General features: G+C 45.4%; 11 protein-coding genes across 11 annotated transcripts; 6 read left to right on the plus strand and 5 right to left on the minus strand.

The window, feature by feature from the left end:
• Window positions 1–4817: 4817 nt before the first annotated feature.
• N7455_009734 (uncharacterized protein) lies at window positions 4818–5281 on the plus strand (the record flags this gene model as incomplete). Its single annotated transcript, XM_065606275.1, has 2 exons — window positions 4818–4823; window positions 5042–5281. 2 exons carry the CDS (start codon window positions 4818–4820, stop codon window positions 5279–5281), a joined length of 246 nt encoding a protein of 81 aa, XP_065460238.1.
• Window positions 5282–7371: 2090 nt separating this feature from the next.
• Window positions 7372–9143, plus strand: N7455_009735 (putative MFS maltose transporter; the record flags this gene model as incomplete). The annotated part of the gene is made up of 4 exons (XM_040956431.2): window positions 7372–7590; window positions 7640–8118; window positions 8173–8510; window positions 8563–9143. 4 exons carry the CDS (start codon window positions 7372–7374, stop codon window positions 9141–9143), a joined length of 1617 nt encoding a protein of 538 aa, XP_040813102.2.
• A 441-nt stretch (window positions 9144–9584) lies between these two features.
• On the plus strand, window positions 9585–10850 carry N7455_009736 (uncharacterized protein; the record flags this gene model as incomplete). Its single annotated transcript, XM_065606276.1, has 3 exons — window positions 9585–9673; window positions 10538–10716; window positions 10777–10850. Coding segments are annotated over 3 exons (342 nt in total), but the record flags the coding sequence as incomplete, so codon positions are not given.
• A 959-nt stretch (window positions 10851–11809) lies between these two features.
• On the plus strand, window positions 11810–13159 carry N7455_009737 (uncharacterized protein; the record flags this gene model as incomplete). The annotated part of the gene is made up of 3 exons (XM_040956357.2): window positions 11810–12605; window positions 12665–12833; window positions 12898–13159. Coding segments are annotated over 3 exons (1227 nt in total), but the record flags the coding sequence as incomplete, so codon positions are not given.
• A 1536-nt stretch (window positions 13160–14695) lies between these two features.
• Window positions 14696–15599, plus strand: N7455_009738 (uncharacterized protein; the record flags this gene model as incomplete). Its single annotated transcript, XM_040956443.2, has 2 exons — window positions 14696–14884; window positions 14949–15599. The coding sequence occupies 2 exons, from the start codon at window positions 14696–14698 to the stop codon at window positions 15597–15599; spliced, it is 840 nt and encodes a 279-aa protein (XP_040813159.2).
• Window positions 15600–15710: 111 nt separating this feature from the next.
• On the minus strand, window positions 15711–16252 carry N7455_009739 (uncharacterized protein; the record flags this gene model as incomplete). The annotated part of the gene is made up of 3 exons (XM_040956486.2): window positions 15711–15763; window positions 15821–15961; window positions 16030–16252. The coding sequence occupies 3 exons, from the start codon at window positions 16250–16252 to the stop codon at window positions 15711–15713; spliced, it is 417 nt and encodes a 138-aa protein (XP_040813214.2).
• An 81-nt stretch (window positions 16253–16333) lies between these two features.
• On the minus strand, window positions 16334–17211 carry N7455_009740 (uncharacterized protein; the record flags this gene model as incomplete). The annotated part of the gene is made up of 4 exons (XM_065606277.1): window positions 16334–16345; window positions 16368–16588; window positions 16644–17028; window positions 17107–17211. 4 exons carry the CDS (start codon window positions 17209–17211, stop codon window positions 16334–16336), a joined length of 723 nt encoding a protein of 240 aa, XP_065460240.1.
• Window positions 17212–17455: 244 nt separating this feature from the next.
• N7455_009741 (uncharacterized protein) lies at window positions 17456–18940 on the minus strand (the record flags this gene model as incomplete). The annotated part of the gene is given in 6 exon segments (XM_065606278.1): window positions 17456–17618; window positions 17687–18201; window positions 18258–18308; window positions 18372–18485; window positions 18499–18651; window positions 18701–18940. 6 exon segments carry the CDS (start codon window positions 18938–18940, stop codon window positions 17456–17458), a joined length of 1236 nt encoding a protein of 411 aa, XP_065460241.1.
• A 720-nt stretch (window positions 18941–19660) lies between these two features.
• On the minus strand, window positions 19661–19903 carry N7455_009742 (uncharacterized protein; the record flags this gene model as incomplete). The annotated part of the gene is made up of 1 exon (XM_065606279.1): window positions 19661–19903. One exon carries the CDS (start codon window positions 19901–19903, stop codon window positions 19661–19663), a length of 243 nt encoding a protein of 80 aa, XP_065460242.1.
• Window positions 19904–22848: 2945 nt separating this feature from the next.
• Window positions 22849–23282, minus strand: N7455_009743 (uncharacterized protein; the record flags this gene model as incomplete). Its single annotated transcript, XM_065606280.1, is given in 3 exon segments — window positions 22849–23013; window positions 23098–23154; window positions 23169–23282. The coding sequence occupies 3 exon segments, from the start codon at window positions 23280–23282 to the stop codon at window positions 22849–22851; spliced, it is 336 nt and encodes a 111-aa protein (XP_065460243.1).
• A 20-nt stretch (window positions 23283–23302) lies between these two features.
• Window positions 23303–23614, plus strand: N7455_009744 (uncharacterized protein; the record flags this gene model as incomplete). Its single annotated transcript, XM_065606281.1, has 1 exon — window positions 23303–23614. One exon carries the CDS (start codon window positions 23303–23305, stop codon window positions 23612–23614), a length of 312 nt encoding a protein of 103 aa, XP_065460244.1.
• Between the last annotated feature and the right edge of the window lie 48 nt (window positions 23615–23662).

Genomic DNA, 23662 nt, shown 5'->3' on the forward strand with positions numbered 1-23662 from the left:
AAGGTAAATATCTATGATTGACAGAGAATATTCTTAGTTCTTATTGAGATCTCTTATTGGTTATATAATATATACTGTCGATAGTAGTAGTTTCTCTATATCTGTATACCTTACTACCCACAATATAACATATTGTGCTTTATGATCTCATCTACTCTGCAGACTCTAATAAGTTATAAGCTCCGGGAGCTCGTTATTATCTGATCTAACGATCTGTCAATATCCTCGGTTTCTCTGTACAAAAAGTCATCCGTTTAACAACGTACAGGGGTTATTTCGCGCCTAGTATAACCTAGTTAAAAATAAGTTGATCATTCATATCCCGCTAAGCTCCGGGAATTGCCTTTTTAGGACGTATAAATAGCTTTAACTTTAGATTGACTGCTACGTTGCTACGATCTACTAAGGTAATAGGTAGAGTCTTAGCAGTATCTTCTACGTAGAGGACTGTACGTATAGATTACTGCTAGGTTAAGCTATTATTAGATAGTATTTAGAGAGTGGTTTGTCTGCCTACTATCTATATAATAACCCTACGTACAGAGATTTCCTCCAACAACAACTCTGTATCTCTCTTATCTATCTCTACCACCCAAAATTTCATCATTACTATATAGTCCTTTAATCTTCTTTTATCGACGTATCGTTGCTATTATTCCCAGTATACTCAGTTGCCTAGGAATACATTCATTTTTGCCACTTTTAGGCCTTTACCTGCTGGTAGGGGTTATCAATATCCCTAGGGTCTTAGTCATTCCATCTAGTTATTCCAGCTAACTACCCCTTAGGATCATTACCCCAACTTTGGCGTTTCGACCAGGGATTATCGACATCCCATCTCATATAGTCATCATTGACTAGGCCACCTTGGGATCTCAGATATCCCGTCCCATCAGGATCCAATATCCTGGGAAATTATCAGCATCTCCATCTGTTTCGTTGAATCGTTCTCTCGTTTTGCAGTCCCTACGTTGACTGTACCCACATACCCGCCCTCCTTCGTCGCCCTTCGTCACCGTCCTTCGTCGCCGCCTTTCATCGTCGTCATCGTCGTCGTCGTTCGTACAACAAACATCTCCACAATACATAATGCTGTGCTTTCTCGCGATCCTATCTACCCTGTAGATCTTAACACTTATAATAGACATGTAGCAAGATCGGGACAATCGTACGCTAAACTCAGTTGAACATAGGGCTTCATTACATTTATAAAACTGCTTATACGGAATCACCACGATTATCCTCCAAAACACCACGCACAACCGTGGTCTTTCCGCTATCCCCCTGGAGTACACCATATCGGATATTGGATGGAGATTCCTTCAGATTTAGCCTAGAACTACTTGATTTAGCGCTCTTTGTCCGTGTGCCTCCCCGTGCGTTCTCTCGACCTCAGATCATCGCATGATAGAGGAAAGGTGTCTTCCGAGCATAGATTATCAATAATCTAGCCAAGCGTATCATAGAGACTTTACTGGACGCGCTTTGCCAGCCACTTCACTTCCAGCCTCAACCAGTTCACACAGAACCTAAGGTGACAACCCGTGCCTTGCTAATCACTCTGCACTAATGTCCAATAATGTGAAACACTCACAATCCTGGCATCTGCACACAGCCACCAGCTGATTTGTTGAAATGGTTCACTAGAAGACAACCAATAGTTACCACTTTTACGCTTAATCCTGTTAAGTAAGGCACACGTAAGAGATTGATTAGGCATAGATAGATCAAACCAAAAAAAATACGACTAAACAAATAACAGCGCGAATGCCAAGCGTAAGCTTCGAGCCTTGGTTCAGTTCGTGTTTTTTACTATGCTGCTTACTTATGAAGCAAGATGGTGGGCAATTCTACTATCAAATCAAAATATGAATATGGAATTGCTCTCCAAGATGCAGCAGCACACCTTGGAAATTTAGATGATGTGAAGCTACTCCTTAACCAGGGGGCCGATGTGAACGTCTTAAGTTTGTGAACGTGGCACTGCTCTGCCAAGCCGCAGAATGCTACCATAGGGGCTTGTTTTTGACAGGTAACATTTGTCCAATAGAATGTTGTGAAGGGATGGAAAAATCAGCCGCCAATCAGAGAGCTGACTCTAGACCCTAGCAGACGCTTCTACATATTTCGCACTGCTTGCATATATTTGGCCTATATTACACTAATATATGAGTTCGTCTTGAATGTCGAGATCAACATGACTTATCGTCCTAGAATCAGATAGTTAACAAGTATGGAGTAGAGTAACCCCGGTGAAGGTTAGACTTGAATGCTGATAGAACGTTCTATTCAGGTAATTTTTGATCCCTTTCCTAATCCTATTTTTATTTTTATAATTTTTATTCTCCTGTTTCCTCCCTGCTTCCTCCCCCGCTTCATTGGTTATTCTTCCACCTCGTTCGCATTCTTTAGCGTGAAATTCATATGGCTCATGCCATTTCTTCCTGAAGTGAAGGTTTTTTTTTACCAAAAAAAAGAGTACGTTTCGCTCTCTTCCTGTATATACTACATTATAGTACACGTCAGTTAGGTGGTTGAGAAGACACGATTTACATGAGAAAAGCAATCAAAACAGACAGTAATATCCAAAATACCACCCAAAGAACAACCACCACTAGTTTCTGGAATATGAAATACGCAATAAAATTGCCCAAGAGACAGATTGGGGTGTTGATCAACAGAAGAAGAAAAGTCAATTCATGTCTTCTGGGGACGGAAACGTGTGCTTCATTTAACATGTCATCCATCGTAGAGGACTGCTTCTATTACACTTGATTCGTTAGCGTGAATGAGCTGGGTGATAGTAAAGATCATTCCGAGGATTTTACCGAGACAACAAGTGAGCTCGAAAGGCAATGGATTGTACAACAAGCGTCGATTCCAACAATTCTTGCTCTCTGAAAGCTCTAAAGGCTTTGGTCGATATTTGTTTGAAACAGAGCAATTTCCCTCATGACAGAGAACTAAGAGCTATTGAGGGAATTAACCCAAGAGGTCCATGATGGCTGGACAGAAAAGTTGTTCTTAAATGGTGCTGCTGCCATGGCTTCATGGCTGTGCGTCTAGGGCTATCTAGGCTTGATACACATAATGTCCTGTCTGATTAAACTTTTCCAAGGTTAGTAAGGCCATAATACTACACAAAATGCGCAACTAGAACGTTGGAATTAGCAGGTATGACGAGTGGGTCATTCCCGGAAAACGCGGCTAGTTTTCCCACCTCTTTGCTGGCATTTTAGCGGGTGATTGGTTGCCTTCTCTCTTCCAAGCTATTTCCTGAGACCAATCTAGAATTTTCGCTTCACATTCCAGACGTTTTCAGTTATTCAAACATGACATGAAATATCAAGCTCGGTAATGGTTGGCAATGATCCGATTCCTTCAATATGCCACAAATATCTGCTGCGAAGCACGGACATGCTTAGGCCTATGGTGCGGCTAGACCTTTCTTTTCCCAGTCTCTTTTTTGTTTCCCCTTGTTCTCCCTGGGAGGAAAAGGAGTAAATCAACCTACTGGCTATATCACCCTTTACTTCTCAATCTACTAAATATAGATAAATACTACCCCTTAATCTCCTAACTAGGTAACTAGTGAACAATGAAGCAAAACAAAAATACTAGCTAATTAGCACATTCTTTGGCTGGGATTGAAGGCATTAAGGATAAACAAGTCAACCGAAAGCGCTCTCGTGTTCTTATAGTCGACCTTCCGGAACGTTTTCCCCTTGCGCATGGGGCCCTGACCCACTCTCCTAGATCGTCTAGGCCACCCCATATTACATGTCATATCCGCATGTGTATAAATTAAGCTGTCACCTAGTGATTAGCCCTGAACTAGCTCCATCATATATTCAAATAGGGTGTTAGGACTCAGAAAGCGCCGAACATGACACGGGTCGCTTCTGATGATTCCATGATCACACACGAACCCACCCAGAACGCGGATTATTTGTCCCTTGAATGGAAAGATGAGGATATATGGGACACCAAAAAATACATTCGTCGACGAAAGGCACAGCTTACAAATTACCAACGGCTTGAAAATGCCCTCTGGAGAGCATGGGCAAAGCAAGGGAAAAAGTTACCATATTTCCCACCGGGATTGATTCGATGGTAAAGAGCTGTCCTTTAACGCTTCACAATTTCAGATGATTCTCGAGCTGACATTTCTCATCTGACTAGGGATAAAGATACCGATATAACATGGCTTTTCGGGCCTTGGAAAAAGCGCGCTGGCCTACAACCCTTTTTATCTCATCCTCAGTTGCAGGCAGGAGAGCCCGGAAGTGTATCTTTTCCTAGAGCAGAGCAAGCTCTTAGTCAAAGGAAGTTTGACTCCAATGCAACTCGGAGTATACTACTTCCTCCAAGGCCTTTGTCAATATGCAAGCCGGCCAGAAAAAGGGTCTGCCTTGAATGACAAGTATCACAGATAGTACACTGGCTAATATCGAAGGTGCAGGTTTACGTATCGCCCATCCCTTCACCGAGAGCAAAATGTCGCCGAGTTCGATTTAGTTGTGAAGTACAACAAGTTCTCTGTCTCCCTGGAGCCATTCCCGAGAATTTAATATCGGGACACAACTTGTCGGATAGTCATGTCTCCTTATATTCGTTGTTGAAATTCTATAGAAGTGGACAGACCTTGTTGCCACTGCCACCTGCGTGTCTGAAGCCTCCTGACGCTCCTTTTCAGCCTTTGTCATTGAACCCACCTTTCTTTTTTGAAGGCAAAGAGTAAGTCCAAACCATCTGCTGCGAAGGCTTTTGTGACAATATCGCGGACTTGACAGAGGGTTGACGTTGAACTCGGCCGCATGCAGGTATGTTTTTCTATCTTGATTTCCTGTTATGTCGGCCTGGCCAGTCAGATATCCCGCCAACAGTTCATTTCTGAATAATCGCTGTCTCACTTGTTGATAAAGCTTACTTTTTGACTTCTCTCAATTCTTAATAACACTTACTTCTTAACTGATCTTACTTCTTGAAAACTCTCACTTGTTGAGAGTACCTTCTCGGCGCCTACTCCAAACGCTTTTAGGGTTCCCCCTCCTGTGACCCCCGAGACTCCCGAGGCCCCCGCGCCTCCACCACACCCAAGAAGAAGAAGAAGAAGAAGAAGAAGAAGAAGAAGAAGAAGAAGAAGAAGAGGAAGAACAAGAAGAGCCTGAGCTCCGTAAAATTGGCCAGCATCAGTACCTTGACGCGCAATGCCACCCACGGGATGAAAGAGGGCTTGACAATTCAGCCGCCGGCTGGGATGGCTGGCTCGGTATGCTGAGGTGATGCCGAGGCGACAGCGTTCCTCTGTTGTTTTATCCATTTCTTCTCTCCGAGAACCTTAGTGAGGTGAGATAAAGGAAGAAAACGAGTCTTTTGTCTCTACCTTTTGTTGCTTTTATTTTTATTTTTCTTTGGTTGGCTCTCTTCGGAGGTGACCATGTGTAAATACATACTGCCGCCGGGGAGTTTCATCTTGGGAATGCATTTTGCTGTTCAATTTAGACCCCTTCGCAGACCTGGATTTTATGGTAGACACTGATTGATCTAACACGAGACCTTGTAGAGGCCAGGTGCTAAAATTTCCTTTATATAAAAGTTTTCTCTCAGTCATCTCTCAGTTATCTCTTAGATTTCTCTTACCTTTGGCTCCTATTATTTTATGATCATCTTTTCCTAATACTGTAACGTCCATAATAGTTAAGAACCATTAAAGAAATATTTCCGCTATAGAATCTAAGGACAATCACTAGAACATATTGAATGAATCAACTACATCTTGCTATAGAAACTCAAGCATCTAGGTGGTAAAATTTCGAGAAAATAGGGCTCTAGTGCCTGATTTATATATAGCTTCATACACGGGAGGAGAGAAGTGTTTTCACCTGGACAGCATTAGGAGGTTCATCAAGCATTTTCAGTAATCTCATCCAATGACGATCACTCCTAGTGAGATCCAATTTTTCCTGACCATTATAGTCGAGCTAAATACTCTCACCTTTAGGGCTAAGGTTTCATATAGCCGTACAGCTTCAAATTTAGCGAAGGTGTGTAAGTATACCAGTCTTTTCCAAATAAATGACTGGGTTTTCGCTCCACAATTTCGCATATTTAGGCTTATAATAATAGATAGCTCCCACGGTGGAGTATGTCGTATATAAGCTTATGTTTTGAAAGAGATAGGTTAGGTGCCATTCTGGTGTTACCTCGTGATAGATTGTTAACAAGTGGTCGCACTAAGGGACGGTGGCTTCCAAAGTGGAGTTCTTTCATCCTTTGCTCTTTGGTCCCTCAACCTTGCCAACAAGGATGCGTCTTGGTAACCACTCACGGCCAGAGAGGAAGACATCTATTAAGGCCCCAAGTTCCTGATGTAGACATCGTGTATTCGTGAGAAGACATTGGAGCTCGAGTAGAAATGGGTTGGATTTCAAAAACCTCGCAAATTACGGACTGGACTCTACCTCCGTCGCCAAACGCCATCTCCTTTTTCTCCACTGGAGTCCATTGGAGGAGATTCAGGATCCGTCCGGGGTCATGGCGCGGGGTAACTAGTGACAATCCGGGGTAAAACCCGCCGAGCCCATAGCGCGCGGATGAGATGACACCGAGCCGTGTCCAACTCTGAAATTCGTCAGATTCTTTGAAGATCGATAATATTTATGTTGGATCCTGCACGTCTGAGCATGTTATTCTACAGAGATAGAGAGACCAAGCATCATGAGCGATCCAACTTCATTTTCGGAGGCCAGTGTTCAAAGAAATTCTGAATGGGTCACGTTTGCTGAACATTTGCCCGTGGTACTTGATGTCCGGGGGTCAAACACTAGCGCTTATCCTCTCCCAGCTCCTCGGTTACATTCACTCGCTCATTATGATAGGCTCGACAGAGCTGAACCACCCTGGTAGGAAACCAGGAGGGTCGGACTTTAGAGTGCACGGGCACAGACATTGAACGAGGATCCTGGGCCTTCCCCTACCATCCAAAGCAGGAAATTGTCCGGCGAATAAAACGCCACATCTAGACGCACACCTCTTCATCTAGTCACCAAATTGCCACTTCGGCATACCCCGCAAAGGAACCGGTACATTCCCTCCCGACTAGTATCTATCAGGACTAGTACCTGTCAGATACTTCGCTCGATAAGAGGCCGCCGTAATCAAGTGACACTGCTACCGTAGTGTCCGGAAAAATGACCCTTATGATTGGAGATGTTGGGTTCAGGAGTTCAAGGTCCGGAGCAAGCTTCACTCAATTGAGCTAAGATCGGGATCATAATCACGAGCGTGTCGTCGCAGGTATAAATATCTGAAACACCCAGTCGTGCCTGCCTCTCTTTCCTTCGCCCGTTTCTCTCAGAAATTGTCAACATGAGTAGCGACACCACAGAGAAGCAGACCTCCGCGTTGGAGGTCGAGGCGCAGCCCACCTCCATGGGCGGACCTGTTTACGATGCCAACGAGAAGGTCAACTACGACAGAGCGGCCGCCATCGATGCCGAGGTGACTGAACATAATATGACTGTGCTCCAGGCTGTCAGGGCCTACCCCGCTGCCAGCTGGTGGGCATTCGTGATGTCATGCACCATCGTAAGCTCTTGCTCATGATAGGCAGATCAGTCCTCTAATGGTGTGATAGGTCATGGAGTCATACTGCGTTTTCTTAATGGGACAGTTCATAGCGACCAAAAGATTTGCCCAGGATTTTGGTGTATGGAGCGAAATAACAAATGACTACATTATCGAAGCGTCATGGCAGTCAGCATTCCAGTGTAGCGGGCCAATCGGTGCCTTCATCGGTGTATTCATGGCAGGTCCCATTACCAGTCGGATTGGATATCGATGGGCAACTATTGGCGGTCTCATGTTCTTGAACGGCTTCATCTTCATCTTCTATTTCGGCAACAGCCAGGGTATGTTTTTCGCGTCCCAGATCCTGGAAGGCATCCCATGGGGCATTTTTATCGCCAATGCACCCGCCTACTGTGCCGAAATTGTGCCAATGAGATTGAGAGCTCCAGCGACCCAGATGTTGCAGATGTTCTGGGCGATTGGGGCGATCATAGTCGGCGGTATCACTTACCACTACCAATCCAAGGATGACTCGTCAGCGTATAGGTTCGTCCGCTCCCATAAATTCCATGAGGAGCACTGTGCTAACACTCATTCCAGAATTCCCATTGCCCTCCAGTGGATGTTTCCTACTCCCCTCGCTATTCTACTCTTCATTGCGCCTGAATCGCCCTGGTGGCTCGTACGACAGGGCCGTCTGGCTGAGGCAGAGAAGGCTGTCAAACGCCTTGGACGCGCAAGTTCAAATGATAATCCCGCTGATGCAGTCGCAATGATGCGTCGCACGATTGAACTCGAGAAGACCGAGAAGAAGCCCAGTCTCGTTGAACTGTGGAGAGGTACTGATCGCTACCGCACATTGATTGTGTGCGGTGTGTACGCATCTCAGAATCTGACGGGCAATCTGATTGCTAATCAAGCGGTTTACTTTTTCAAACGTGAGTGCAGCCATTTCCTGCAGCCTCATAGCAGACTAACACAATAACTCAGAGGCCGGCATGGCAGACAACACCGCATTTGCACTGGGTCTCATCACTTCTGCCCTCCAGTGGATCATGGTCATGCTCTCTTGGGTTCTCACCACATACCTCGGCCGACGTACCATCTATGTCTATGGTCAACTCATCAACTGTGCATTCTTGGTCGTGCTCGGTATTGCGGCTTCAGTTGGCGCTAGTAATGCGGCTAGCAATGCCCAAGCATCACTTGGCTTGATTGTCTCCGTCCTGTTCTGCTTGGGACCCGCCCCTGCCTCATGGGTCATCATCGGCGAGACATCTTCCGTTCGTCTCAGGCCACTGACAACCGGTATTGGACGAGCTGCCTACTACTTGGTCAATATTCCTTGCATCTTCCTTTCTAGCTACATGCTCAACACCGACAAGTGGAACCTGGGTGGCAAGAGCGGCTACATCTGGGCTGGTACCGCCTTTATCTGCACCGCCATGTCCTGGCTCTGGATTCCGGAGATGAAGCACAGGTCCTTCCGTGAGATCGACATTCTGTTCCGGCGTCATGTCCCGGCTCGCAAATGGAAGCAGACGGTCGTCGATATCCACGATGATGAGTAGATAGAAATTGCTGTTCGGATAAGCCTGTGTGGTACAAATGTCCAGGTGAAAACGCCGCGATTTTTGCATGTTGATAATGCCACGCCAAATCGTGGCCATCCCATCGTCACCTCCGTTTAAACCATATCGGATATTGGATGGGGATATTGGATCAGTTTTAACCCTTTCAATTTAATGCTATATATCCTTACACCTTCGCCGTACGTAGTGGTATGTACATAGTTGATTATAAATTTCCCTGTGCCCCTAACTGGGAATCTTGAACGCAACTGATCCGCTGATTTATTTTCCCACTCCGAGACACAGTTGTTTCGAAGGTGAGTATTTAAGAGCACTGGTCCTAGTCAAATCCATCAGACCTTTTTTATGCGTATGTATTCTGCACCATATACAGCCGTCTTAAGTCGGTGGCAATTCCTTCCCATTTGAGTCTTTAATTAGGCCGATCCCATATATTTGGCAGTGCTCTTCGGCCCTTCTCTCCCTTGCGCTGCACTAGAAGCGCTCCTACCGCGCGATATTTTCATCAGGTCACAACAGATTTCATTACCCACGATGCGAAAGGAAATCTGATTACTAGGAAGGTGCCTGTTATTATTGGCGACCCGGGAGAAACTTACGTTTTGATTAGAGCTCCGCAAAGCCCATAAAACCCGTAGCCCAGCCCAACCCGCAAATGACCTGGGCTTTGGGCCTAAGGAGAAGCCCACTGCAGGTTAATGGGCCCCCAAATAAGCCCAAAATAGTACAAATATGCCAAGAATTCAGAAGTTGAACTACCTTTTCGGGTTTTTTTAATTACCCTTCGTTTTACCCCCGTTTATAGGCTTTATTCTAAAGGTAATATTTTATTGATTTAAATGGTTTAGAATCAATTACTAGTTATCTCTTTAAATTACGTTTAAAAACGCGATAAAACGCGTTCTTTAGATAATTTATAAATTACAGAAGTTCACTTAGAAAGTGGTAGTACTCCTATCTAGATCCTAGATATATATCAAGTAGTAAAACAACCTTTTTTGTAGTATCTCGACCTCTACTAGTCGGATTATCTTTGAAATTAAAATGTATACTTATATAGCTACTGCTATTATGAACACTAAATTTGAATTTTATATGACTAGTAAAAAGGTCAGAATACAATATTGTATACCGATTACAAGATGCCGGTTGAATCCTTTTTAATGGGCTTTAATGGGGCCTAATGGGCCCCCATTAATGGGCTGTGGGTTGGGTTGGGCTTTGCGGGGCTCTAGTTTTGATTGAGCAAGGGGTTGGCAGTGCACTCCGTGCTGCCAGTCCCTTTATATCAGCTTCTGCAGCTAGTGCTGAAGATCGTTGTAAACTGACGTTTTTCCACGATTCACAACACTTTGGATTTGGTACATTGTCAGTATACGAGAGTTTTATTCAGGCGAGGCTAATAGTCTATTTTCATCGCTAGGACCAACGAGTTATCCTCGTCTCTATGTCCCAGGCCAAATCCCTCGCCAGACAGAGTTAAACATAAGCCCTGCAACTTTGTTCATGGGTGGAAAGATGCACGAGTTAGTTCTAGATGGAACACCTGATGGTACAATCTAGCCACAAATCCTTCCCGTCTTACGTATACTGATCTATAATGCCTACCTAGCAATCTTTGCGGAGAACGCAAACGCCACTGGACGGAACCTAGAAAACTTACTCGACCAGCTGAAGGATATATAATGTCAATATATCCCTGTAGGTTAACTAAATGGCGCAGTTTAGCGGACCAGAAAAGCAACATCTAGTGACGAAGAACTAGATTCTCCTACACACCCAGTTTTATATGATTCGTTTAACCCAATTGGCCAAGTATAAATGATCGAGGGCCTACAAGCACCATGCGGTGCGCGCACCAGACCGTTTTTGGAGTGAATCATAAAATCAAGAGATAGGCTGATTTTTGTGATCTAAACGCAACTTCACTAATCTTGATATAATCTGCATATAAATAGTCCTATATGAGCTGCAAAATTTGTTGAAAACCCAAGTTAATTCTTCATAATTTAGCATGAAGTTAACTCGTTCAACGCTAACCCTAATTGCATTGCATGTCAAGAATTCAGAATTCCAACGAAATCGAGATTAGCAGCATTAATGTAGTTGGACGCCCTTATCAGTCATTTCTCCATACAAATTGTAGTAGGTTACATCCTAGAATGATATTTCCGACATTCATGCAGCTGGACGCCTTACCAGCTATTCTTTCAATTGTAGCACGTTGAACCTGAGGATGAAATTTCCGGCATCGCTGCAGTTGGACGCCTTACCAGGTATTATACTATACAGATTGCAGCAGGTTACATCCTGCAATGAGATTTTCGCCATTGATGCAGTTGGACGCCTTTACTAGTTATTCCTCCATACAAATTGCAGCATGTTGCATTCTAGAACGAGATTTTCAATTCAGGTCCCATTTAATCAATGGAATATGAGAGAATTTATTACAAGTGTACATTCTATAGTGAGAGGTGGATGAATCTACAGCAGTGGAAGAGAAGCCATAAATATGGCTTCACTCCCAAGTATCAAGAGATTAAACCATGCTTCCACACCCTCCCACAATCGACATCATGGACCTGTTGCCTGACAAAACCTTGACCGACACTGAAGTAAGTAAGACTAAATATGTTTAAAATAGGAAACTAACGAAGGAGACAATACATAAAGAGATTGGTGTCCGTGAACTCCGCGATGCGATCCCCGGTCATTGCTTCCGCCCATCCTACATTGTCTCATTCTGCTACTTGCTGAGAGATATCTTCGGTGTTGTGACACTGGCAACATTGGCAGCATTCATACTTCCTCAAATTACAAACCCTTACTTCTACACCATATCATGGTGTCTGTATGGCTTCACCCAAGGCCTTTTCGGTACAGGGTTGTGGGTACTAGCTCATGAATGTGGTCATGGCGGGTTCTCCCAAAGCCCATGGCTCAATGATATGATCGGATGGTCTCTCCATTCAATGCTATTGACGCCATATTTTTCTTGGAAATCGACACACCGCCGACATCATTTACACGCAAATCATATGGAAAGGGATCATCATTATGTCCCATACCGTCGCGATGCATACGCTGCAAAGTTGAAGGTCGAGCAGAATAAATTGGAGGACTTGGCAGCTGATACTCCTGTGGTCACTACAATCCGGATAATTATCCAACAGATCTTTGGGTGGCCTTGGTATCTTCTCTTCAATCTGACCGCAGGACCAGAGAGCACACACCCAAAGAGCCCTGGACGATGGTGGCAGAATAGCCATTTCGACCCCACCAGTTCATTGTTTAACCCCAGTGATTATCTATCTGTGATTATATCAGACATTGGTATAGGTTTGACTATCGGCGCGCTATGGTATTTGGGTAACTTGTTCGGGTCCAAATCCATCATCCTGCTCTATGTCGCTCCTTGGCTGTGGGTGAACCATTGGATAGGTAAGGAATAGTTCTTTTACATTCAGGTGTATCGCATCAGCAATACTAACAAAAGCCAGTTGCAATCACGTATCTTCATCATACCCATCCATTGCTGTCGAGATATGAGCAAGATTCATGGAGTTTCTTGAAAGGTGCACTTGCCACGGTTGACCGCGACTTTGGTTGGGTGGGCAGGTTCTTCTTCCATAATATCATTGATTTCCATGTGATTCACCATTTATTTTCGTAAGTGAAAACTTCTGGTGAAATCTTCCCGCCCTCATACGCTGATAACTGCTTTTTGCTGCAGACAAATACCCTTTTATCATGCGGAAGAAGCTACCCGGGCCATTATTCCTCTTTTAGGCTCTCGTTATTACCAAGATAAAGCCTCCTCGTTTGTAGGAGGGCTTTGGCAGGCGTTTACTGAATGTCAATGGGTTGAGCTTGGACAAGGTGATTCCACTGGAAATGGAGAGTTATGGTTTCAGAAAGGACCTTCCCCAGCCCCAGAGTATAAGATGCGCCATTGGAAAGATATCGCATCGACAGAGTGCAAGGCTTGGATGTGAAGGTTGGAAGTACGTGAAGGTTGGAAGTACGTGAAGGTTGGAAGTACGTGAAGGTTGTGAAGGTTGGGAGGTTGTGAAGTGAAGTGTCAGATGGTACATTCAAGGGTAGATGTGAAGGACTACCATAATGCTGTTATAAATGCTTTGTTCATTGCGTTTAGGATCCAATCAACTTTTGTAATCCGTTATCCTGCATTCCCAGATAGTGACTGAAAATACAGTGAAGTTGGAGTGACGGATTGCAGTGGTCGGGGGACAAATATCATGGGCGGCGCAAAATAGCTATAAGGGAAGGGAGTAATAGAGTTGGTACTTGAGGACAATGTTGGCGAGAACCCAAAGGATTTTGAAGATTGAAAGCCATTTCCCTTGGCCGTAGAAAGATAGGTCTTAAGCAAATTCGTTATTCCTACTCTATATTAATCATCAAGTGTTTGTTTCCGGGTCTTCTTCCCCCTCTGGCATTATAAGCTCTTTTATAAACAATGCGCGCAAAGCCTTCGGTGAGTGACCTTTTTTTTTTAGAAGCATTAAAGGGCGGGTGACAATTTCATCGTGGCAGACATTGGTGAGTGTTCCTCGTTCCTATGCGTGATGTTCAGATGCGGACTGGAGTGGACTGGATGCACATGAAGTTGCACCAATAACAGCGGCCCCATCTCGGTATGGAAGATTGGTGAGTGTGATTGTTTGTTATGGGCGACTAAGTATGCCACTGGTTCATAACTCTCTCTTTGGTTCATATTGCCAGGCATTAATTTAGATCCAATCTTACTTTACAAGTATGCGAAGGTTATTCTTGGAGAGGAAGCTATGAAGAGAATCAAATACAGCACCTAGATATTCCCGCGAATAGATTGATCGTCGGATCACGTCTATTGTAGGAAAGACCACGGGGTTTGGACGTTGACATCTGCGCCCCTTTGAGAGAAGGGTTGTGAGTCTGTTGGAGAAAATCGTGGGTCTGTCGTGGGATACGAAGCATCGGACGGTTCGAGACAGGCTACGCTTGAAGAGAAGATTAGGCAAGGCCTCTGATTAACCAAAGGTCAAGAATAATTTATGCAGACATGATTGGTTCGCTATTTTTCCTCTACAGTATTATTTCCGTTAGTAAGCGGCATATTACTAGTTCGGGACTAGCGTCAGTCTGAAGCTACACTAACCGAATTGAGAAAATATACAAAATGCATGCAATAGAAAGAAGGGAAGAGTGACCGATCAAGAATAGCAAGTAATAGCAATCAAAGAACTGCATGTTAACAAGCCTCCTAATGTATTGTGATAAAAACCGAGCAGTCTAAGTGGACCGAGTAGTCTAGGTGGACCGAGTAGTCTGGACTCTTGGAAGGATAACGGAACGTGCTCGTAAAAGGGGCCACTGCGGTGCTAGAACAGCGCTATACCCGATGTAACGGACGCAGCGATCCCTTCCAAGTATAGAATGGCCAAATCTTGGACTAGTTATATTATGCCTAGTGTGTTTCTCCATGTATCTTCCTCCTAGAACTCCCACGCCACGCGACGAAGGACAAAATGCCACTCCACTTCATTGAAAAACATAACCCCCGGATACCTGCTTGGGGGAAGACTAGATTGGATATTTATTTGCTTTCCGAATGGGAAAAACCTCACCCAGACCCCTCAGTCTCCCCTGAGTCCCCCGCCGACCGTCGTAAAAGGCTTTTACGCCAATTTCTCGCATTGGGATGCGAAGGAAGACAGGTGAATGCCCTCTATACCTCGCAAAAGACCACAATATTGAACTAACTGAATATCAAATTATTAGCCTTATCGACCAGGCAATGCACCACCCTATCGTACTCAAGCTCAAATAGATGATATTCTTCGGCCTATAAGGCCTGAAGCACTGCGTGTCTACGGTTATAACACCACTGCTGATAATGGCTGCTGGCTTCGTCTCTGCTATACGAATGAAGAGGGTCATAATGCTCTATGGTCTGCTAATAAACTCGCAGAATGGGTAACTTATGATGGGGTTGTCCTTAACGATAAAAGTATCTTCGGTGGCCTAGATTTGGCAGCTGCTCTAGAAATATTTCCTGAGCGTGTCGCAAATGAGCGGGTCAATTTTGAGATTAGAGAGGAGAGCCTTAGGGACGCGATAGAGGATGCCGAAGAAGGCGACTGGGATGAAAACCCTCTTGAGCCCTACGCTCTGTATCAGGCAGAGTGTGTTGTTACCCATATGTATGTGGAGGATGATGTCGCGGTGAATGGCGGGGGTTTGTTGCATGTGTTTTTGGACGACCGTGGGAATGTGGTTAGGCAATGGCGGGTGCAGGATGATAGATCGGAGAGCAATTATGATGGCGCTTGGTTTGAGCATGTTTGGAAAGGGGACTTTGAAGGTGAGCGTGGAGAAGTCGGTCCTGCTTATCAGGAGGGTGGAAGCCGAGGTCCCCCATACACTCTTTGAAGACGTGAGACTGTGAGCTAGTACATGTAGATATAAAGCCAGTATATCTGGCTCTTAGAGAAAAGACGTTTCAAGTTAATTTGAATCTGTTGCATGCTCAAACTTCATGTCCTAGTCCACATCGTCCCACAGAGGGCCGTCCTCCTCATCAAGCAGCTCAATACCTGGAAAAGAAGGTATATGGTCAGTTTGATCCAAAATTAGGAGTCGATGGCACATACTTTCAATCTTCCATGGATCATTCCCGCCCATTGACGCATCCTGGTCACGTTTGCTGAACGAAGCAGGAGCCACTTGGTCGGCGAAGGTGCTCCCAGCGAAGTTAACCTTGCACATAGTGTATTCAGGGCGTCTTCCAAAGCCTTGAGAGGAAATTGCGTCAGCTGTGTTCATCTGCACTATCAATAAGACCACAGAGCCGTGACCATACCTTCTACATCGCGCCATCCGTTGTCTCCCTTGCGCGTATCGAGACAATACCCGTTACCATTACCGTATCGATAGACATCTGACTGGTTGAATAGGTTTATCGCGCAAAAGACATGCGTGGGGTCTGTGTCTGTGGAGGCTCTCCTCAGCTCGGAATTGGTCAACGCCATCTTACCCCTTTGATCGGGCGAATTTGAAAGACTCGTCGCGTACGCAAGGCCCATTGTAAAATTACGTTTGAAATTATAGCCAAGCGTTCGACCGGAGTTTTCCCATTTTTGTAACATTCTCAGTAAATCGAATAATCAACCATGGGCCTGAATGAATCATTGAACTTACAGTTTCATCAATGCCGTGAGCGAGAGGGATTGGCTCGGGATATCGCGTCAGACGTCCGAAGACTGGCTGGTTTGTATCACTCTCGCTTCCGCCGGGGGTCCATCGCTCGTCATCGTCCTCGTTGTCATCTTTCCCGGCGGACCAAAGTTTCCAATCATCTTTATCCGAGTCGGTATCACGGTCGAAGTAAGCCACGTTGGTGTACAAAGTACTCAAGAGCCCTGAAGCCGTCAGTCAATTCATCCAATTAGAATATGTATGGGTAGAAAGACTCACCGTTGCAATTTCCTTGCAATGACTGCTGCCACACGGGCACGCAATTGGCAGTCGGGGGAACTCTGTGTGGTTTATATTTGGCGCCCCAGTTTCCACCCTCTTCAACCCCACCAAAGGGAAACTCATCGCAGCTTATCGTATTAGCTTTCTTCCCAAGACCAGCAGCTGCATTGAGCTTCTCCTTCTGGTCAGTACAATATGTCTTCGTCTTTTTCTTCTTTGTGTCTCTCCAACTGTTGCATGTGTACGCGTCTCTCTTGTCGCGCCGGTTAGGATCCCAACTGAGTTGGACACCATCGCTGCTGGCGCCATCTAACCCAAACCATCCGAAAATGCCGTCGCAGATACCTCTAACTGTCTGTGACGAGCCGTCTGTGGTAACAACCTGGTTGGCAGAGAATGCTTGGCAGTTATCTGTGGGAGTCAATCATAATTCGGACGGAAGGTGAGTATTAGTACATACAGCGAAATTCTGGAAGAGTTGGTTGTTTGTTCCCGGACGCAGGACAATTGAATTTCTGAGAGCCGGTAAACGAAAAGCTACTCGCCGTGTCTGGCTCTTTCTCATCATCACTGTCTGCCCTTTTGAAGATAACAGAGCCCACATCGGGACTGGGTGATGTATAGTGTGCCCACCTAAAGGAGTTTAAGGGGCCTGTCACCTGCCATGTGTTGGATTTAGGCGTATAATAAATTCATCTCATAAGGTTACAATATATTTGATTTTGATGAGTCCATCTTGCTTAGTTGATCTCTTGAAATTTGACTTCGTAGATTCTCTAATGACACTGTACTGTTAAATTCTTCACACATCAGCCCTCCCAGGTCACCTCCATAATGGAGAGATATGATTTAGATGGCTGGGATATTTTCGTCACATTGAAGCGCGAGTCTGTGTCTCTAAAAAGAGATTTCCAATCATCCGGTGTGCGCTCTTGAGAATTCTGCAAACCAAGCATGTACAGATCGTAGTCCCTAGTTCTTTTTATCAGTAGGTAGGTCCAATCACTTCAAATGAATATAAACCTCGTACCGTGCTTCACGCTCTTTCAGGTAATGTGCCTCCATAGCCGGGAATGATGCGATCATTTAGTACCACCTTGGCTCCGGGATTCAAAGCTGGTATCAGAGCCTGCAAGATCTTCCGCGCGTATTTGTTGGACCAGTCATGCAGTACGTGGCGCAACAAATAAACATCAGCGCCATGTACCGGTTGGTCTTGGAAAAAGTCATGGGGTTGGAAGCGGATACGACCCTGGAGGTTAGCGGGCAAAGCTTGTTCTGCCTGAAGAATCACCTCGGGGCGATCTTGTACAATGCACTGAACTGTAGGGCAGTGATTTACGAGTGCATAGGCGATATGGCCAATGCCACCGCCTACATCGACGACCGTGATATCTCCAGATCCGAACGGGAAGTGATCTAGTAGATACTGCGGGGAGTAGCCAGGTAGTTGAGCGTGCCAACTCATGGCTTTAGCAAAGATCGTCGCACGTTCAGGCATGGTGGCGAGGGCCTGAAAAACCGGGAGATCAGTGTTATTTTGTATATTCCATCCCTGTTACTATTAGTTAACTTGCTTTCAAATACCTAGGTAGTCACTGGAATGATTACGCTATGCTGTGGTTCTTCAGAGTCATTGTTTTGCGATACGGCTTCGGCAATCTGGGATATTAGCTTGATATGAACAGGGACTTGGTATAGTTGTTGCATACTTTAGTTGCATACTTTAAGGGCACCAGGCATGGTCTCGCCAAGTCCGACCAGCATCCAAGAACGCATACCCTCATTCTCCGTTAGAACCCGGGAGCCAGCTGTGTGGATGAAAAAATCAGGCTTTATCTTGGAAGAAGACATGATAGGTGGCGGCGTGCGACATCAATCGGTGAACGATATTCTCATTGCGATTAACGCGCTCTGCCAGATCTTTGATGGTGGTTCCCTCGCTCGGAAAATTCCCAAAGATCTTCAGGCGGACCAGTGCCAATATACTGATAGAAGGGTTACGCTGAAGAGATTAGTCGGTTTGAAAAGTGTAATTTCCCCCTTTTACTTACCAATTCAGGGCTACCCAAGAGTGCTGGGTCGGTTAAGAGATCACGTAGCTCATCGAGTAAGCCCAGGAGCTTGATGCGTGCGGCCAGGGCATTTGAATCTGGCGCATCGGTCTGCAGTACATCGGGTAATCCATGCTCGAAAGAAGGCTCGGGGATTCCCTGGGAAAACAGCTCGCCTGCTAGGTTGTGAACAACGTCAGCAATTTCGGTGGCACGAGTGGTGAGGTTTGCACGGTCCATTGCAATGATGATGTATATGTTGAAATTAATCGAATAGCACTTTCAACGAAAATTACCACCTTTTAAGGGATAGTGTAGGTAGCACGAAATACTTCCGGAAATATAAGACAATATTCCAATTTAGCTCGGTTATACAGGTATGGCACCGTCCAGAACAATCAGCGCAATCAGTAACCCCTCTCTTGGCTTTTGGCCCCAAGCCAAGCTCACGCTTTTATTGAAAACGCACTATTGTGCGGCATATGTAACGTGATGAAACGACACTAGGGTACTTCTCTACGTTTATCATGGGGCCATGTTTCAAGACAGGGATCACACTGGAATGTTGTGGGCCAAAGGTTTTCCCGTGATTATTGCGCTGGGCGGGAGAGGAGAACCTTCCAAGATCTCGCTGATGTCCATGCGACATACTACGATGCCCTGAAGCAAAAGCAGTCTAGTGGACCCTTCGTTTTCGTGGGGTATTCTTATGGTGGTATGGTCGCCTTTGAACTGGCAAAGAGGATTGAAGCAGCTGGTGACAAAGTCAAGTTCATAGGTAGCTTCGATTTACCACTGTACACCAAGGGTATCACGAGGCGACTAGACTGGAAAGGATGTCTTTTGCACGTTGCGTTTTTCTGCGACCTCTTTCCATAAGTCCTTGCTGATAAATTGGCACCTGAGATACGCGACTTGGCTAAGTCAGAACAGCTGGCACGAGTGATGGCCGAAGCGAACTCAGTCCGTAGGGCCGAGTCGGGAATAACGCTTGCATCCCTGGAAACTTGGACTGAAGTGACCTTCTCCCTTGCGAATATCGGCCGTAAATACGATCCATCCCATACGGTCTCTTGTATGGACGTCTTTTGTGATCCGCTGCGAGGCGTGGCAGCATGGAGGGAGGAGTATCGCTACACACAGCTGAACCGCTGAGAGGAGTTTGTCAGCAATGATCTCAACTTCCATGAGGTGGATGGCCATCATTACACGATGTTCTCACCAGATCGTGTACCAAAGTTTCAGCAGAAGTTGAAAAATGTGCTTTAGGAGAGGGGTTTTTAATTGTCAAGGACAACGCGGGATGTTATTTATCTGCGGAGCAATATATTTGAGGATGATTGGAAAAATTGCGAAAACAATCCGGGATTGTCTCTCTAACTTAGCTTTCACAACTCCCTACTCAATAAAATCTCACATTGTTCGTCTTCATTCTTCAGCAGCCTCTACCTTCGAAGCCATCACTACTGAGACCATCGTTATCGTCACCATCGACGTTGACCGGCCAGGCCACCCCCACAAGCAACCACAAACGGTGTCACATACCTCCATACAAACGGTGTTATCAACGTACCCTAGCTGAGGGCTTCTCGCGCAGAGTTTTCATCCTACAATCCGCTACCCACGCGGTCGACACCTCTCCATTCGACGCACCTCACATTTCGAAATGCTTTCGACAACTAGCTTTGCGGGGCCAAAGCTCTCAGAGCTCGTCTCCACTCTCATCCCCAAATCCAACTTTGCTTCGTGGTCCACCACACTCAAGTACGCTCTCGGCACTTGGGGATCCTCATTTCTTCGAGATCCCTACCGCTAACGCAGTTAATCTTCCAGTTATCAAAGCTCCAGCTCCGGCTTCCGATATCACCACCAAGCCCACTACACCCGATGCTCTTATTATCGGCACCGCTGTGGTAAAATACAACGACCAATTCAACACCTCAGTTCGCCTTTTCGTGGGGGGACACAAATGCATGGCTTCATGCTCGTGGGGGGTGTCGGATCTCTTAGTCTCCATAACTTAACTTTCACAACTCTCTACTTAATACCATCTCACAATAAACCATACACTTCGCTATAATCCCTTCTGACAAATTGAGATCTTGGAAGCATTGGGATATGGAACTGGGTAGCAAGTAAAGCCGGATTATCACGCTAGACCAATCGAACACTAGAGAAGATGGAACGTATCTTCCCCTAATAACGCGCATATGAATCGAATTTTGTGGAACACATATATACCTCACACCCTACTACTCACTAAAAGAGTCGATCTCTAGTGCTCAGAACAAGGTTAGAACTTTGTACTAAGGTGGACATGAAACCCAGAGATACCAAGCTCTACAAGGACCGTGCACGAATATGTACACCATACCAAACATACTTAGCGTATAACCTTAATGATCTATAACTCTTCAAAGGTTCCAAGGTTCTGTACCGCCTCCCAGTGACCTATATTTTCAATCGACAACATGATAAGACCTAGCTCGACAGTGTCGGAAATGGAACATAATCAAAGCATCTAGGTCCATGCGTGAGACTGATAATGATATTATCTAGTGGCTACGCCTATAGAATGTATAAATCGTCTCACCTTCTCTTTACGACTTTAAAGTCTATCCAAGACTACGCTACTGCTTTAATTATCATAAGAATTTTGGACGTGACGTGAACCTAGAGAGCAGATAGTTGAAGAGGGGAAGTTGCATAATGGGGGTTCACCTGAAGGACACCCTCGTCGCCGACCCAGGTAACTGTCTCCAACTTCCACGTTACCTACCTACCCAGGGTATAAATACCCCCCTCCCCCCTCTTTCTCTCGTTTTTCTTTCTTCCCTTTTCATCTCCCCACATCCTCATCCATGGATACCACCCACCAAAACATTTGATCAAATATTTTATCCACCCCATACATTCCATCAGGTCTTCCATCATCAGCTTAAGCTTCATCACTTCTTCTATCTTTCTACATCCGCACCTGATAAGATGACGCTTGTGATCACCATGGCCTTGTCGCATTGGCCTTCATCCCATCCACATGCATCGCATGTCTGGTCAGTTATGCCATCTATTTCCGACTTGCCTGTTCTTTCCTTACTTACATTTATCCTTTAGGTAACTTCACCACATAACAACATCTCCTTTCAATGTGCCTGCCTATGTGGCACCTGCCATATTCATCATCCATCATATGAGTCGTATGTTTTGCCTGTCTCTTTTTCTTTTTTGCTCCTTCCATCTACTTACATTCATTGTTCAGACATCTCAACCACGTGCTCCTTCCGTCTTCTGTCTTGCACTTGATGGGCTCATGACCTCTTGTCAGGGTGGTCACCCATTCTCTATTGTATGTCTGCTCTTATCTTGTCTCATCATATTCTATGACTTGATCAACAGGATATGGAGCAGACTATACCAGACATGTGTGCTCAACCACATCCGGTCTCGCCGTGTCGGGCTCCTTGCCTGGAACTGAGCAAAAGGAACAAAAAGAATAAAAAGAACAAAAGAACAAAAGAAAAAAAAGAAAAAAGAAAAAAGAAATAAGAAATAACAAAAACACTTCTATCATTGACTGCAATCAACACTGCGATCAACACTGCGATCCACACCTCAATCAACACTTCAACCATCCAATGAACAATCCAATCAACCATCCAATCAACCATCCAATCAACCATCCAATCAACCATCCAATCAACCATCCTCCAAAACCTCAATCGACACTTCAATGCACTTTGATAAACACCCCAAAGCAACCAACACTCCAAAGCAACCAACACTCCAAAGCAACCAACACTCCAAAGCAACCAACACTCCAAAGCAGCCAGCAATTCAATTCAATCCACATTCCAATGAACCATCCAACCAACACCTCAATCGACACTTTAATGCACTTTGATCAACAATCCAAAGCAACCAACACTTCAACCGTGCAATCCAACCAACCATCCAATCAACGCCGCAATCATCCACTGCAATTAAGAGCTCAATCGACATTTCAATACACTTCAATCAACGACCAACTGTAATCAACAATTCATTGCAATCCACACTGCAATGAACCATGCAACCAACACCTGAACCGACACTTCAATGTACTTTGATCAACAATCCACTTCAATAAACACTTGCAACAACCATCCAATTCAAACAATCACTTCCAGTCTGACCGTGGCGGGCATCACGGCTTCAGGACAATCGGCAGACTTGTGAATCAAATTCCGATCAAGCACCCACTTCGAACAACTACTTCGAAAACCACAATCACCAGTTTGACCGTGGCGGGCTTCGGCTTCAGGACAATCGGCAGACTGGTCAGTCACCCCTCCACTTCAAACACCACTCCACTTCGAACACGACAACCATCCAATTCAAGCGATCACAACCAGTCTGACTGTGGCGGGCTTCACGGCTCCAGGGCAATCAGCAGACTGGTGACTTTCAATCAACCACTTCGATCAATTACCCACTTCGAATCACCTACATCCATCAGTCTGACCGTGGCGGGCTCCAGCTTCAGGACAATCGGCAGACTGGTCAGCGCCTCATCCACTACGAACACTCCTCCACTTCGAATCATCTACATCCATCAATCTGACAATGGCGGGCTTCGGCTTCAGGGAAACCGGCAGACTAGTCAATCAACCTTCAATCAACTACCCACTCCGAACAACCATAATCACCTGTCTGACCGTGGCGGACTTCGGCTTCAGGACAACCGGCAGACTAGTGAGTGACCCATCCGCTTCTAACAGCCTTCCCCTTCAAACGATCACAACCACAACAACCAGTCTGACCGTGGCGGGCTTCACAGCTTCAGGACAATCGGCAGGCTGGTCAACCAACCTTCAATCAACCACTTCGATCAACTACCCACTTCGAATAACCATGTACTTCGAACGACCACTTTAAACAACCACATCCACTAGTCTGACTGTGGCGGGCTTCGCAGCTTCAGGA

The sequence above is a fragment of the Penicillium solitum genome (assembly GCF_028829755.1).
Source record: "Penicillium solitum strain IBT 25940 chromosome Unknown utg000008l_segment0_segment0, whole genome shotgun sequence".
Classification (NCBI taxonomy): domain Eukaryota; kingdom Fungi; phylum Ascomycota; class Eurotiomycetes; order Eurotiales; family Aspergillaceae; genus Penicillium; species Penicillium solitum.